The following is a 15,738-nucleotide window of genomic DNA, read 5'->3' as shown; positions in this document are numbered from 1 at the left end:
AAACTAGGGTTTTAAACTCCACTCTAAACTGCACAGGCAGCCAATGCAAAGATGCTAACACAGGAGTAATGTGAGTGAATTTACGGAGGCCCAATAAAAGTCTTGCTGACACATTTTGGACCAACTGGAGACGGGCCAAGGAATTAGCGTTCATTCCACAATACAGTGAGTTGTAAACGTGATGATATAAAAACATGAATTACTCTTTCAAAGTCTTGAAAACAGAGAAAAGGCTTAATTTTGGAAAGAAGACGGAGATGAAAGAAACAAGATCTAACCACTGAGTTCACTTGCTTGTCAAGTTTCAACTCGCTGTCAAGTCAAACGCCTAAGTTTTTAACAAGAATTTTGACTTGAGATGCTTGAGATGAGGCATGATGATCATTAACCAACTTTGTGGGAATGCCACTAGGGGGACCAGAAAATATAATTTCTGTTTTCTTTTCGTTTAGATTGAGAAAATTTGATGACGTCCAGATTTTTACATCCTCCAAACACTCCGGGCCCAGGATGATGTTGCCTGAGCGTTTAAGGGGAAAATAAACCTGGGTGTCATCAGCGTAGCAATGAAAAGGCACCTTGCTTTCGGAAAATAGAGCCCAAAGGGAGCATATAAAGAGGAAAAAGGGTAGGACCCAGTATAGATCCCAGCGGGACCCCCCATGGGAGATCGGCAGCTGATGATATGAGGGTGCCAAGACGAACAGAGAATCGCCTGTCCTTTAAATAGGAACTGAACCAGCTTAAAACGGTTCCCGTCATGCCCACATATAGGTCTCGAGACGGCCAATGAGAATCTCATGACCGATCATGTCAAATGCAGCAGTAAGATCTAACGTCACCAATATTACACTATCACCCTGGTCAGTTACCATATAGATATTGTTTAAAACCTTCAAAGCCGACTCAGTACTGTGAAAATTTCACATTTAATGTTCTAAAACCTGACTGAAATGTTTCATAGATAGAATTTTGAAGCAGAAGAGAGTGTAATTGGAGTTAAACAACTTTTTCAAGAATTTTAGAAAGAAATGGCAGATTGGAAATCGGCCAATGTACGTGTTGCACTGAATTCACAAACTAAGTTCAACTGAATTAAAACAAGCAACACGCAACCAAACCTACATGCTGATACTGTAATAAAAGTTTGAAAGGCAAATTCATTAGACTGTGAAGTTTTGCTCTCCTTCTCTCTCTAGAATGAGGATGTACAATAAACACAACCACAAAACATACTTGCCCAATCACATGCTCATCTAGTCTGACAGCAATCCTGAGTTTCTCCTCCCATCAGACGTCAGAGTATATCAGTCTCAGTCTCTCAGAGATTGTTCAGTCTGTCAGGATGAAAACAAGAGAGAGGAACTGTGAGGAAGATCTTTCTGGATTTAGCCCAGATATGAAAAAGAAAACAGGTCATTTATTGTTGTTGAAGATTAATTTTTTTTTTTTTTTTTATAATTTTATCACTAAATTTAGCACTGTTGTTTTCAATTCTCTCTCTTTTATTTTCTTCTGTAGGTCAGAATGAGGATGTTGCTGGATATTCTGCATTCTTGTCCTGCTGTTGGGTTGCAACATAAACTAAAGTCAAGACATGAGTGTGTATTAAAGACTCAGTGACAGCAGGAATGTATGAGACGTCATTCAGAGAAATGTTTCAGTTGAGGATCAGGATCCAGAACACAGTGTTTTCTCAGAGGAGTTTAAGAAAGAAGCTTCACTCAGATACTCATGTAAGTCTGAGAACATTTACTCATTTACTGCTGTTCATTTGGAAGGCAGATGATTTAGTAGATAAAGTTGATGGTTGTGTACTTGTAAAGAGAACATAATTAAATTATCCTAGTTGTGTTCTGGATAATTATTTAAGTGGTGTAAGTATGGCATGGAAAGTTTTAGGAAAAGTTAATGCTCGAATTAAATGTATATCTAGATAGTTTTTTAAATAAATAAAGTTTAAAGGTTCTTGTTACAGTCCTAGTACAAAGTCGACTTGAGTATGCGTGTTGTTCATGGATGACTGATTTATCCAGTATGTGGATGACAAAGTTACAAAGGTCACAAAATAAATTATTGAGAATAGTTTTAGGAAATCATTCTTTTACTCATGTGGATAATGGACACTTTCAGCAGATTGGATGGTGACCTATTGAAAGACGGTTAGCATTCCTGAAACTAAACATGGTACAAAAAGTAAGACTTTGTACGGACGTTTGAATATACAGGTGCGCAGGAGTGGAATAAGTTGCCATTGGACAGTAACCTATGTTTAAAAAAAAAAAAACACCACAATGGAAATAAGTTAATGCAACTTTATTGTATTATCCTTGACAAAGAAGTTGTAATAATGTTGTATTGCTATTTTTATGAAACTCAAACTCAACGAATATCTGCGTATGTCTTTTTTTAATTTTTTTTATTTTTTTTATTGAATATGTATCAGATAACAAGCAGACATAAAGGACAGAACAAATAGAACTTCTACAGGAATTAAATTATATCAAGTATATGTAAAGCTTCACATATAAAAATAAATATAAATACAAAATAACTAAATAAAAGACATACACAGAGGAAACATTATGCATCAGTGGTATTGTCAAAAATATCATCATACTATTTCAAGAATCTGTCACTTTTCTTGTTTTTAATCAACCTTAGAGACTTCAGAAATGTATCAATTTAGTAGGCTGCGATTTAGAGAATTTTTGCTTGTGAATAAAAAAATTTCCAAACAAAATAAAAAAAATTACAATGTAATTAATTGAAGTACTAGCTTTATCTTCTTTATAGTAACAGATTATATCCTTTAATTGAAAGGATTTGGAAGAATCAAGGTGCTTATCTCGCTTATCTGCGTATGTCTGATCAGTTCACGTGATTTCTGTTGACGTCACTTGCGTCTGATGTCATGACGTAGAACGCATGGAGTGCGGAAGCTGAAGAGCTACGATACTTTCTGGTGAAAAAGTAGTATTTCACCCTCATTTCAAAAGTATTTTCTTATGCAATATAGTCAAATAAAATATAGATGACCAGAGGATAACTGGCCCTCCAACTGAGCCTGGTTTCTCCCAAGGTTTTTTTCTTCACTGTCACCTCTGGCTTGCTTACTTGGGGACACTAAATATTAATATTCAGTATTATTGATCTTACTGAACTGACGCTGTTGTTTTGAGAACTGAACTGAGCACTGGATGACGACATATTTTTTTACTAGACAAAAAATTCTATCCTGAGAAAAGTGGATTTTGATGTGTACAGCGCCATAGACCTCCATTCATTCTGCACTCGTCCTGTGAGCGCCCTCATATGGAATCAGAGTGGAACTGCAACCATTTCATAAGCCGGAAGTGTACTGAGAGTGAAACTTCTCGCCTTATTCATACTGTCTATGGCCTTATTAGACGTTCTCTGATTGTACTGTTTTACACCGATGCGGCGTTCCAGTCTTCCCTCCGTCTCGTTCACTCGGATGTAGGCTACGTCATTGCCAGTGCCCACTACTGGCCAATGGCCGAATGTGCTATCTCAGTAATCATTACGGACAATGTCAGTAAAGATAATGGCGACTTTTACCTTCTGTAAAAAGGTCCGGGAAAATTACCTCAGGTAACGTTTTAATAGACGTGCGAATAGACCCACTGTAAATCAAATAATTTCGTGTTTAAAAGTAGTTTCCTGTGTTTTTTCAAGTATTGACACGCCTGAAAAGGCATTCAGTTGCGTTCTAGACACTGGGAGAAGTGCGTTAGCGTTAGGTTAGGTAAGTGCCTGCAGCCTATTACCAACACAATCCAAACTGAAGTTAATTCATACATTGTTCGACCGGACATAACTGTTTTACACAAATAACCTAGCCTGTATGTGTGTGTTATTTGTGTTTGCACACGTGATATCAGGAAGCAATGTAATACACACACGTTTCTTCAACTTATTAAAATATTACTTTACTGCAACTATCTGTTTCTGCTTCTTTATCATATTTATAGTGTGTGATTTATAAAATACCTTATATCCTACATCACATTTTGATTTTGGACGTCTGGTCACTTTATATCTTATATCTGAATATCAGGGGCGTAGCACCAAATTTTGGGCCCTGGGTACAAACCATCTTGCTGGGCCCCCGTACCAAATACCATAGTGATATCAATGGGTGGGGTATTGCATTTTTATCATAAAAACAACTTAAAATGTAAACAAAATAAGCCACATTCTGATTAATATATTTTTGTTTTATTGTCAAAAGTACAAGTTAATTGATGATTATTTGTCTGTTTAAAATAAATGCAGACTATAGAATCACAGGGTACACTAACCGCCAAACTAGACATTCAGTCTTTGAATTACGTTTTTAAAATAAGTCATTTTCAATCATTAAGATGTGCATTAAACTGAGAACAATCCTGTACTTAATGTAAGAGCGTGCGCGAGCTAATTTGCATAGCAATGCGGTAAAAATAGGCGCTAACGATCTGTGTTTTTGCGGGTGTTAGATTTTGACAAAGGAGGGAAATATACAGTGTTTTTATGTAAACTTCTGATTTTTGCAGTGTAAGATTACGGTTAACACCTTTAAATATTACATAAATGTATTATTATGTATTTTTATTAAACTTATTGAGTGTATAAATCAGCAGCAAAAAGTAATTCTTGAAAAAATCTGCACAGTAATTTTATCAAATCTACACGTTAATAAAAACAAATTGCTATTAGTACTCTTATAAAATTCCATCAGGCAATCATACATTTCTCAATTTTATATTTATATATTAATGTCAAGAATTTAGAAGTGTATTTATATAGCCTACGCTACACTAAACAGAAATAATACACAATTAAATTATGCTTATTTTAAATGTATTGAGCAGGCTAGGTATAAAAAAAATATAGGCTTTTAATAATCTTTCAGTGCGCAAAACCATGATAATTTGAAACGCTTCAAAACAGAGCGCATATGCGCATCGCGGGTGCAGAATGATGTGCTCAAAGCGACATGGAGTCACAGCAAGTGTGCATTTAAAAGTTCACGGCACAAAGCGAAGACATGTCGAGCGCACAAATCCTAGTGTATATCTGTCCAACAGTTTATTAATCATTTGTTTTTTCACAGTTTTAAATTCCAGTTATTGTGCGTTTGATGCTGATTCATAGTCCTTGTGATGTTTGTGATCTAACAGGCACACGGGTAGCGTGTCGTTTAAAAACAGCAACAAACTCCAACAAAATAAAGTCATTTTATGCATATCCACAGCCTTTCTCTACAGATCATGCATTATAATGTTAATATATCATATTGGAGAGAGTTTTACCGTGCATCCTGCTGTAACCGGCAGAGGCGCGCGCACTGTTTTAATAACGTTAGCTGCTACTGAATGGAGAATGATTGACAGCCGCAGAGGAGGGAAAACGAGTTTCCGTAAACTTTAATGATGTAAATAGACGTCTGACCCTCACATTAAGCTATGGAATGGCTTCAGATGACTTTGTCACCCAAACTGACGTGAAATAAGCGCGAGGCGCCGAAAAGCGCGCTGTTTGCATCCCTGTATGTAGGGTGTGATACTATAAAGTATTGGTATATTATTCAAACAGAGTACGAACATAAATGTATGCTATTCAACCTGGAGTAGCCTAGATATTTATGTTAAAACAATGTCAATGCTCGATGATGCATTTGGAGCTCACCTTTCTTTAAAAAAAACTGAGTGAGCAACTGCTTGCCCTCATTTGCCTTTCTCTCTTTAATCTTCTTTTCGTTTTTGAGCCCCTTATTTTCCTTTCTTAAGGAAAGACACGACTCTTCCCGTCTTCCTAGTTCCTATCACGGATCACTCCAGCTCCTGTCTCATCAACTGATTCACCGCGGGTCCGTAGCAGAAGCACCTGACCTGCGGGTCGTACCATTTACATTGATTCGAGAGGGGTGGTGGGGCCCTGCACAGCATGAAAATGACTTTTTTTATACCAAACCAGTGCCTAACTACAAGTTTAGTTTTGCACAGGAACTTTTTTATTTGTACATAAATGCTATGCAAATGTTAGTGCATGTATATGTATGTATAGAAAACTGACTTCTAAGGGCCCCCCCCCTGCCTCGGGCCCTGGGTACTCGGTACCCTTTATCCCCCCAGTCCGACGCCCCTGCTGAATATTATATTACTGTTAAGCCTGTGAATATTAAAATACGCTGAACCATGTGTCCTGTATCATATGGGCTTTTCCACTGCATAGTACGGTACAGCTCGGTTCGGTACGGCACGCTTATGGCGCATTTCCACATGGTACGGTACGGTACGGCTTGCTTTAAATGGTACCACCTCTGTTGAGGTTCCAAGCGTACTGTACCGATACTAAAATGTGACGTGAAAACACTGCAGATCACTGATTGGTCAGACAGAATCATCACTACCAGCGTCAATGGGTCTCATTCATGAAACATTCGTAAATATACGAGTAAATATGTGAGTGATTTGCGCGTAAAGAGACATTCCCGAAAATTCTTCTCCTGATTCACAAATACTTCGTAAACGTCAGATTTGATAGTGAAATGTGTGTGTGGGTTAATGAATTCCAATCACTCGTAAATGGGACGCGCGTGCACGCTCATTCTCAATTACCATAAATCCCGCCAATTAAAACCGACTGACAGCTATATATGGGCATCATATTATGACACGAAACGAAGGATTTCAACATGTCTTCTCAAAAGCGAATGCTATTGTATTATTACATGTATAATTTTGGAAGAAAAAAAAAAAAAAAGCGAATGAAGAAGAGAAATTTCTCAGATGCAGAAATTGAAGTTTTATTATCAGAAGTTCATTCAAAACGCCACATTTTATTTTCAAGCGTACATAGTGGCGTATCAGGTCCTAAAAAAAAAGGATTTTTTTAGGTAATAGGCTACATGCTTTAGGTAAAAATGCTTGGCAGCATATTACAGATGCAGTTAATGGAGTTTCATCTTTTAATCGAACAGTCCCAGAAGTGAAAAGAAAATGGTTCGACATGAAGCTTGACTGCAACACTTGTAACTTGCGGACTTGTAAAAAAAAAACAAAAAAAAAAACAGCTTGAATATAAAAAAATAAAAAAAACTTGTGGACTTGTGTTCCTTTTGCAGATGCTATTACTGGCTCTCGTAATACAAGTAAAAAGAAAAACCGTATGTAATTACTATATATAATACTTTTTCAAAATGCTGTGTAAATATGTACCCGATTACGTTGAATTAAAATGCAGTTTATTAATGAGCAAAACGTTCGGATGTTAAACGTACTATTTACGCGTGGCTGGGAGCAGGTGTAGATTTCTTTCGTACCAACTAACATTTGGGAAATACGAACATTTTAATGAATCCGAAAATTTACGCCAGAACCACTTTACACACGATTTACACAAAAATTCGTTCTGCTCGTGTTTCATGAATGAGACCCATTGTATTTACAACACGAGACACTCCCGCTAGCCAGTAGACAACAGCCAACGCTGTAGCGCCTGTTTTAAAAGTATTTGCAAAATCCCCTAGCAACCGCCTAGCAACACCAAAACAACCACCCAGAACACCCTAGCAACCACATAGCAACGCCCTAGCAACCACCAAGAATACCCTAGCAACTGCCTAGAAACCACCCAGAACACCCTAGCAACCACCCAGAATACCAAGGCAACTGCCTAGCAACGCCCTAGCAACCACCCAGAACACCCTAGCAACTGCCTAGCAACAACCCAGAATACCCTAACAACTGCATAGCAACTCCCTAGCAACCACCCAGAATACCATAGCAACCGCCTAGCAACCACCTAGAACACCCTAGCAACGCCCTAGCAACCACCCAGAATACCATGGCAACTGCCTAGCAACTCCCTAGCAACCACCCAGAACACCCTAGCAACTGCCTAGCAACCACCCAGAACACCCTAGCAACCACCCAGAATACCTTAGCAACTGTCTAGCAACCACCCAGAATACCCTAGCAACCGCCTAGCAACCACCCAGAATACCTTGGAAACCGCCTAGAACACCATAGCAACCGCCTAGTAAAACCCTAGCAACCGTGCCGAATTTTGCCACTGCAAGCACCACTCACATTTTCTTCAGGAAATGTACATAAAAAGAGTATAAACTTCAAAAAAAGAAATGGCTGAATCGTGGTCAGTGGACGAGGTGCAGACGTTCCTCTCGTTGGTTGCCGAGGAGTGGATGGGGGAACACGGAATGAAAAATTCGCATTTAATATGATTATGTCATGGCAGTAGAGACGGCAACTATAACGATCAGTCTCACCCACTTTGAAGCGGTACTAACTGCAGTGGAAAAGCAACCGGGCTAAAGCGAACCGAACCGTGCCGTACCGAGTCGAGTCATACCACGCAGTGGAAAAGCGAAGCGAGCCGAACCGTTCCGCGCCGAGTCGAACCGTACCGAGCCGAACCGAGCCGTACCATGCAGTGGAAAAGCGCCAATAGCTACATGAATGACCTTTGCAGCAAAAAAAACCCGCTTGAAAATCAGTTCGGTATTTAGTGAGGTATGATTAATTAAATGCGCTGACAGCTCATTGCACCTGCCATTCAAGATTACACTGAGTGGAGCGGGTGACCGGTCTAAGATGGTGGCCCCACGGCTCGACCGCACCAGTAGGCAGTAGCGGTCGATAGGGCGTCTATCTCTATATGATGTCTATGGTTGGATGTCCACCGCAGGATGCAGCGAGAGGCTACTCCTACTGGCGGAAACTGCAATGGGCTGAATTGGAACGTCCTAAGGCTAAGCCCTTGATCACTTGGAATCAGCTATGTAGTTGATTTATTATTTACATTTGTTTTCCCTTTAAGAATTTGTTTAATGCAGCATCCAAATGTATGGTGTTTGGGTTGTTTTCAATGAAAAAAAAATAATTAATATATCATAGAGTTGTTTGTTGTGGTGGTGATTAGACGAGATATGTGGTGACGTCACAATCGTACTGCATTATGGGACATATAGGTGCCTGAAGTGTACATAGTAGACTTGCTCCCTCTGTCAAGATCGAGGGAACGAGGGTCTAAACTTCCCTCGTCCACTTCACAAAGTGGAACACACTTCAAAATGGCGGCGGGGATTCCGGATTCCCCCTTCTTATACGGTCTATGGATTCCCCCGAGGGGAAGTGCTTAGGGAAGTTCGCAAGTGCGTGTCTGGACTGGAACGCAGCACGAGTGCCTCCATAATCTGACTGAAAGGACGCTGTTGTTTGAGAACTGAACTGAGCACTGGATGATGACTTTTTTTTTTTTTTTTTTTTTTTTTGCAGAACTGCTTTATAGATGATATTAACTAATTTAATAATTGATTATCTTTACAATGGAACTGAAATAACGCTGAACTGACTTCAGCTGAACAACAGCCGAAATGCATAATCTTTCTTGTTATCACTGTACAGCTGTGTGAAAACATCTGTATTGTATAAAGCGCTATATAAATAAAGATGACCTGACGTTAATAGCCTCTTATTGAGTTGATTAAACAAGCACTATATTAAACAAACTAAACATGCCCTACAATTTAATAAGAGACATTTTATAATGACACTTCATATTTAATGGTATTAGATGATTTATCAATTACATTTAATTGATTGCACTTTCAATAAAACTTGCAAATGGTTTGTAAAAGTTATATATCTTTATATAAAGATTATAGGCATCAAAAGCATTTTGTCCACATACTAAAACAATATTAAAAACAATATGCTGTGATACAAACAAAACAAAATGCTAATATATACAGAATAATATTTCAAAAGAAGAGAAATGCAAACATTTAAATAACAGAATAAATTGTTGTGTACTTTTTGCCTTTCTGTCTCATTGTTATTATTTTATCAACCTTTTTTTAAAATTGTGTGTAAATATGTAATTTAATGTTGGCAATGTAAAGCTTTCTACCAGACCAATAAAGCCACTCAAATCTATAATAGATGTAATCAGCAAAACAAAACTAATGTACGTGTGCCAATGAATTAAAAAAAGTTCAATTAAAACAAGCAACATGTAACTGAACCTACATGCTGATACTGTAAGTTTATAAACAAAGTTTGAAAGGCAAATTCATTGCAAGACTGCAAGCTTTTGCTTTCTCTCTCTTTAGATGAATAAACAAAACTATAGTTTCTCCTCCCATCAGTCTCTTCCTCCTCCCATCAGTCTCTTCCTCCCATCAGACTCTTCCTCCTCCCATCAGACTCTTCCTCCTCCCATCAGTCTCTTCCTCCTCCCATCAGTCTCTTCCTCCTCCCATCAGATCATCAGAGAATATTAGTCTCAGTCTCTCAGAGCTTGTTCAGTCTGTCAGGATCAAAACAAGAGAGAGGAACTGTGAGGAAGATCTTTCTGGACTGAGATCAGATATGAAAAAGAAAACAGGTAATATCTGGTTGTAGAAGATTAATATGTGAATTCATTTTTATTAAACCATGTTTAAAAGCCAGGCTGTATTTCCTTGTTAATGTCAATTCTCTCTCTTTCTTTTTCTCTCTGTAGGTCAAAATGAAGATGTCACTGGAAGCTCTGCGTTCTTGTCCTGCTCTTACAGTGATAAAGTCAAGACATGACAGTATATTAAAGACTCAGTGACAGCAGGAATATATGAGACATCATTCAGAGAAATGTTTCAGTTGAGGATCAGGATCCAGAACACAGTGTTTTCTCTGAGGAGTTTAAGAAAGAAGCTTCACTCAGATACTCATGTAAGTCTGAGAACATTTACTCATTTACTGCTGTTCATTTCACTAATACTGGATCAAACGTCACATCAGACAGAAGGACGAGTACAGCATCCTGCTGAAAAAACAGCTTACTTTTATTATATACGTCAAACTTGATTCTTTTTCAGTTAAACTATCACAATATTTTATACACAATATTTGGTACACTACAGTTAAAACATGTTAATTGGTTTACTATACATTTATATGTAATTTTACTGTAAATAAATGTATGGTTTTATGCAAGTAAAAACTATGAATTACCAGATAATTTAGGCAGTAAAAACAGTAAAAGGACATTACACATCACATATGATTATTATTATTTTATAAATAATTATCAATAATGTACATCAGTGTGTACATTTGTGTGATATTTGATGTCATTTAGTTAATGTTTCTTTCATTATTTTAGTGTTGTGTGTTACCCTGATGGTGTTTTGTCTTTGTGTTTGAACCGTGCACCGTCTATATGAGTATTAATCATGCTATATTAATAGTCCATTTCTATTGTGCCTCTTGTATTATTATGGTGCTTATTGCAGATTTTAATGTAAAGGCAGATTTTGAAAGTTAAAGTATATATTAAGTTAAAGTAAGTATATTAATGATAAGGTTGGCAGGCATCCTGAAAAACTGGAACATTGTCACTGTATTTTTTACGGTGAATTTCTGTTAAGCACAGCTGCCATTTTGAACTGTTAATTAAACAAGATTTTTTTTACAGTCTAGTCTAACCAATGAAAATGATAAATAAAATAAAATAAGATAAAGATAAAATAAAAAGCTTTTGTCATATTTTATTGATGAATTAATGTGTATATGTGACAGACAGATGATTAGAGATTAAGATCAGAAACATTATTATATTAATAATGGTGAAAATTCAGCAGAAGATCAGGAGTCTTGATTATAGCTTACCGAAGTTAATTTAAGATGAACGAATATCTGCGCATGTCTGATCATTCACGTGATTTCTGTTGACGTCACTTACGTCTGATGTCATACGTAGAACGCTTGACGTACGGAAGCTGACGAGCTACGATACTTTCTGTTGTAAACACAACAGAAGTATTTCACCTTAATTTCAAAAGTTTTTTTTTAAGCAATATAGTCAAATTAAATGTATATTGGTAATATTGGTCCACCATGATAATCAGGTATGTTTGCTGAAAGCAGAATGAAACGCTGTTTGCACACACGTGTACAATGAAGGCCTGATGTAGCTTAATAAATGCTTTATTTGAACTAAAAGTAAAAAGGAAATATTTTAAGTGTTGTTAAAACATTGAATTGGTTCATTAATGAATATAAAGCTTATATGTATGGTTTATCTGCTTGTAACTATTATCTGGATTAAGTGGTTAGCAGTTAGCATTAGCTGGTGTGCAGGGAGTTTTAGTTGATAGTAGTTTGAAGTAAATTCAAGGGTTTGCCAATAGGATAAGAAGGGTAAAGTTGTCCCCTTAAAAACATTTACTGTCAGTTTGTATTTAGAGATTAATTTAGTGACTTCAGTGATCAGTAATAAAACTAAGTATGAGAGGGACACACTATCCTATCTTACCATCTTACCTTTATTATGTGTGTTATGTGGGAATCAAACTCATGACTTTAGTGTTTGTACCGTACTATTCAAGTTGAACTAAATGGAGTTAAATAAACGTATGTTTTCTGTTTCTGCAGTTGTGGCTTCATCTGTGTGTTTGCGGTGCTGATAAACAAAGGTGAGCACTTAAACAAACTACAGTTGAAAGATGAATTACTGCCACTGACTGTTAAAGTTAGTTCAAATTGACCATCTGCACAGAATGTTATAAGAACTTCTGCAATATTATAATCCAGCTGGAAAACTTCCTGTGAAATGTCTTTTGCTGGTGTGTCGGTATCTTCAATGTCCTGATGTAGCTTTAACAGCATCAATAGTGTAATACTTAGTAATCAGATTATAGTCACTTAATTAATCAGGCCTAGCATTAATTTAGTTATTATACACAAGACAACATAAAAAGATGTGTTCCTCCTCAGCAGAATTCAATTCAACCATCAGTTTTCACACTTTCATTTAAAAATAATCATCTACACACAGGGTGACCAGACGTCCCGAAATCTAAACTGTTGTCCCGAATCCCGAATCTGGCCCTAATTGTCCCGAAAATTATACTAAAGCAAAATCTTGAGTAGTTATTGTCTGATAAACATTAAAAACAGGTTAGAGCTTGCACACTGCCTGCGTGACACGCGCGGCTCTAGAAATAGAACTGACGCCTATTTTCACGCGACACGCAAGCGTGTTGGAAGCGTTTCCAGGCAAAATAGAATAGGAAAAGATGTTTGTATGTCATTTTGAAATGAAAACATATTAATAAATGACATTTTGATGTTTGAAAGTTTAAGTTTTGACATAAATGCAGATATAAATGTAATTAAACAAAATTATCGATGTTCAAATATTGCACCTGTCAATACAGAATGAAATATTCTGTAGCCTATTTTGCCGTCAACACCGTGACGTTGTCTTTGCTGCTATATATTATTTAACATTAAGTATAGGTCTTCCACAACTCTCTCCCCATATGTAGAATATATTACCTACGCACCTATCACCTAGAGTGCAGTTCTCACTCTGTGTCATTTATTCACAAGAAAACGTATTGTTTTTATGAGAATTTGTGAGTATGTCATACTTCACCTTACAGTTTATTTTTAAACTTAGTGATTGTATCATGTTTAATATTAATTCAAAAGTGAAACTTGAACAAATATTGCAGTGTTACAGGAAATAGTTGATTTGACCCAATAAACGCTCCTCTGCCCTCATCTCAGGTTATAGTGGTTATTAATGTCTTTTTATTATTAAATGAAAGTGTTTTCTATCAAATGTTGGATTTCCTACATCTTGAAACATTTGGTTTTACAAATGTGGACAATCTCAGAAGGATGATGTTAAAATAATGTTTTTGGTTATCACATTGAAAATAACATTTGAACTACTGGAAAAATGTTGTGTGTGTCCAATTACACACACTGTTTCTTATTCCAACGTTCCCATTAGATTCAAGTCTTTATTGCAATCAACAAAACTGGTGTTTGCAAAAGTGTGATAATTGCATTAAAAATATAAATAACATTAAACAACATTAAAAAGTCAACCATTGATGGTTTTGTGTTGAAGAACAGAATGACAACTAACAGTTCACTGGAAATTCCAAAGCTTATTGAAAACCAGGAAGTAACTGTGAATATGGTCAATAACAGTTTGTGTTGTTTCAGTGTCTCTGCAGGAAACAGTAGAGGCTGTTATTGGTGGTTCTGTTCTCCTGCCGTGTTCTTCCGCTAAAGTTTTTAAACTTCAAGATATTAATGTGTTTTGGAGACACAATGGCGTGATTGTGTGTGATATAATTCCCAGCAGTAATTCACTAGAGAAACAAGATCCAGAGTATAAAAACAGAACTGAAACTTTTCCAGAGGAGTACGAGAGAGGAAACTTCTCCATCAAACTCCACAAAATTATTTCTGCTGATGCTGGAGAATACACTTGCCTCATCTCACACTCATCTGAACAACCTACTGTACAGCTGATCATCAACGGTTTGTAAAACTGAATAGTGCATAACGTTTTTAATTTAAAGTTGTTTGCTTTAAAATTTAAATACTGCAAGGAAATTATCCATATTTAATGTTCATTAGTGATGTTTCAGTCTGAATGCTGCTGCATAGACGAATCTGTTATCTTTATCACTGTGAGGTAAAGTTTTCTCTCAAACTTTTTGCAGAATCAACACCAGAAACAATAACCATATCGACTGAAGAAGAAAACCGAGGAGAGACAGATCTAAACAGTGTGGAAACATCATCCCTTTTGCTCGGGGTTGGCATTGTACCTGTAATTATAGTTACAGTTATAGTTATAGTTATAGTTATAGGTTTCATTGTAGCTTGGCGGATAAGAAATAACTCAAGCAGTCGTAGACACAACATGAGTTCAGACGCTCATGAGGCTGCACACATTAATCAGTTATAACTGATAATAATGATAAAGCATTTGGTATGTGACACAACTGTATAACTGTAACAGCAGCAACTGCATCTTTAGCGCTAAACACAGAGTCAGTGGAGGAGGTTGTGCTTTCATTTTGCTGCCACAACTTTAGATAAGAAATAGTAAGAAATAATTATAAAAGTGTATAAAGGATTTTGTTGAATAACAGAGAACAGAATATAATCATGTAGATTGAGTGAGTGTGTGTTGCTGTATTTTCTGCTGATCACATTAAGCCTATAACAGTTTTATTTTACAGGTATTAGGATGGATTTTGGGAAACAGCATTATTCCTTTCATTCATCCATACGTACGCGTTTCTCATATCTGGCACTGAGCTAAAAATATGCTAATATGCTAAACATTTAAATAATCCTAATTATGATAAAGTCGTCAAAAGTGCTGCACCTCAAACCATCAGATTAATCTGCACAGAAAAGCGAAGCGACTCACAACTCTTCTGTTTACCAGAACTTAATGGTCCTTTATTTTTTTAAATATTTTGTACCTTTTATGATTATCACTTTTAAGTAAAGTGCTTTTACTAGTGTGTATAAAGTGTGCTACCGTGCCTTGTATTTCCACTTATATTTATATTAAAGTTATATTTATATTTTACAGTTTTCTGATGTAAAATACTGTTTTGTTTTATTTTTGCCTTATGCACTGCATTCTTATTAACAGAATGAGATCTTGAAAAGTTGCATTTTTGGCTAAATTTAAAAGACAAGTGAGTCTGTCAATATGTTGCTGTCTTAACAATTATGTAAACATTCATCTTGAAAATATTGTTTTATTTGCTGGAACTGAATTGTTAAATTGTTAATGTACTTTAATATTCTCATGTATAAACAGAGGAAACAAGGAGCATAGATTCATTGTATTTGCATGATCTCATGATGTTCAAGAACCAATAAATTGTTTTTATGAAATAAA

At 36.5% G+C, this 15,738-nt stretch overlaps 2 protein-coding genes across 3 annotated transcripts in view; one reads left to right on the top strand and one right to left on the bottom strand.

The window, feature by feature from the left end:
- The window catches only part of LOC311084404 (uncharacterized protein), a 23,366-nt gene extending 12,969 nt beyond the window's left edge, over nucleotides 1-10,397 (bottom strand). Inside the window, exons 1-2 of the transcript XR_014606514.1 lie at nucleotides 5,695-10,397; nucleotides 1,241-1,337 (exon numbers count right to left, since the gene is read on the bottom strand). The gene's annotated coding sequence lies outside the window, so the exon portion shown is untranslated. The remainder of the gene's footprint in view (nucleotides 1-1,240; nucleotides 1,338-5,694) is intronic.
- LOC311084414 (uncharacterized protein) lies at nucleotides 1,334-15,738 on the top strand. 2 transcript variants are annotated; one of them, XR_014606516.1, is made up of 7 exons: nucleotides 1,334-1,415; nucleotides 1,522-1,736; nucleotides 10,215-10,416; nucleotides 10,534-10,739; nucleotides 12,444-12,484; nucleotides 14,031-14,351; nucleotides 14,537-15,738. XR_014606516.1 is itself a non-coding variant. In XM_084116421.1 (4 exons), the coding sequence occupies exons 1-4, from the start codon at nucleotides 11,907-11,909 to the stop codon at nucleotides 14,782-14,784; spliced, it is 621 nt and encodes a 206-aa protein (XP_083972547.1). In that variant the 5' UTR covers nucleotides 11,627-11,906; the 3' UTR covers nucleotides 14,785-15,738. The 2 variants fall into 2 exon arrangements, 1 of the variants encoding a protein (XP_083972547.1); XM_084116421.1 differs by lacking the exons at nucleotides 1,334-1,415; nucleotides 1,522-1,736; nucleotides 10,215-10,416; nucleotides 10,534-10,739 and adding an exon at nucleotides 11,627-11,917.

This window comes from Abramis brama (assembly GCF_963993115.1).
Source record: "Abramis brama genome assembly, chromosome: 6".
Taxonomy (NCBI): domain Eukaryota; kingdom Metazoa; phylum Chordata; class Actinopteri; order Cypriniformes; family Leuciscidae; genus Abramis; species Abramis brama.
The sequence above is the reverse complement of the archived record's forward strand: the minus strand, read 5'-3'. Positions and strand labels throughout refer to the sequence as shown.

Coding starts and splice junctions, on each gene's coding strand:
- LOC311084414 (XM_084116421.1), top strand. Junction 12,485..14,030: donor TGCGGTGCTGATAAACAAAG/GTGAGCACTTAA, acceptor GTGTTGTTTCAG/TGTCTCTGCAGGAAACAGTA. Junction 14,352..14,536: donor TGTACAGCTGATCATCAACG/GTTTGTAAAACT, acceptor AACTTTTTGCAG/AATCAACACCAGAAACAATA.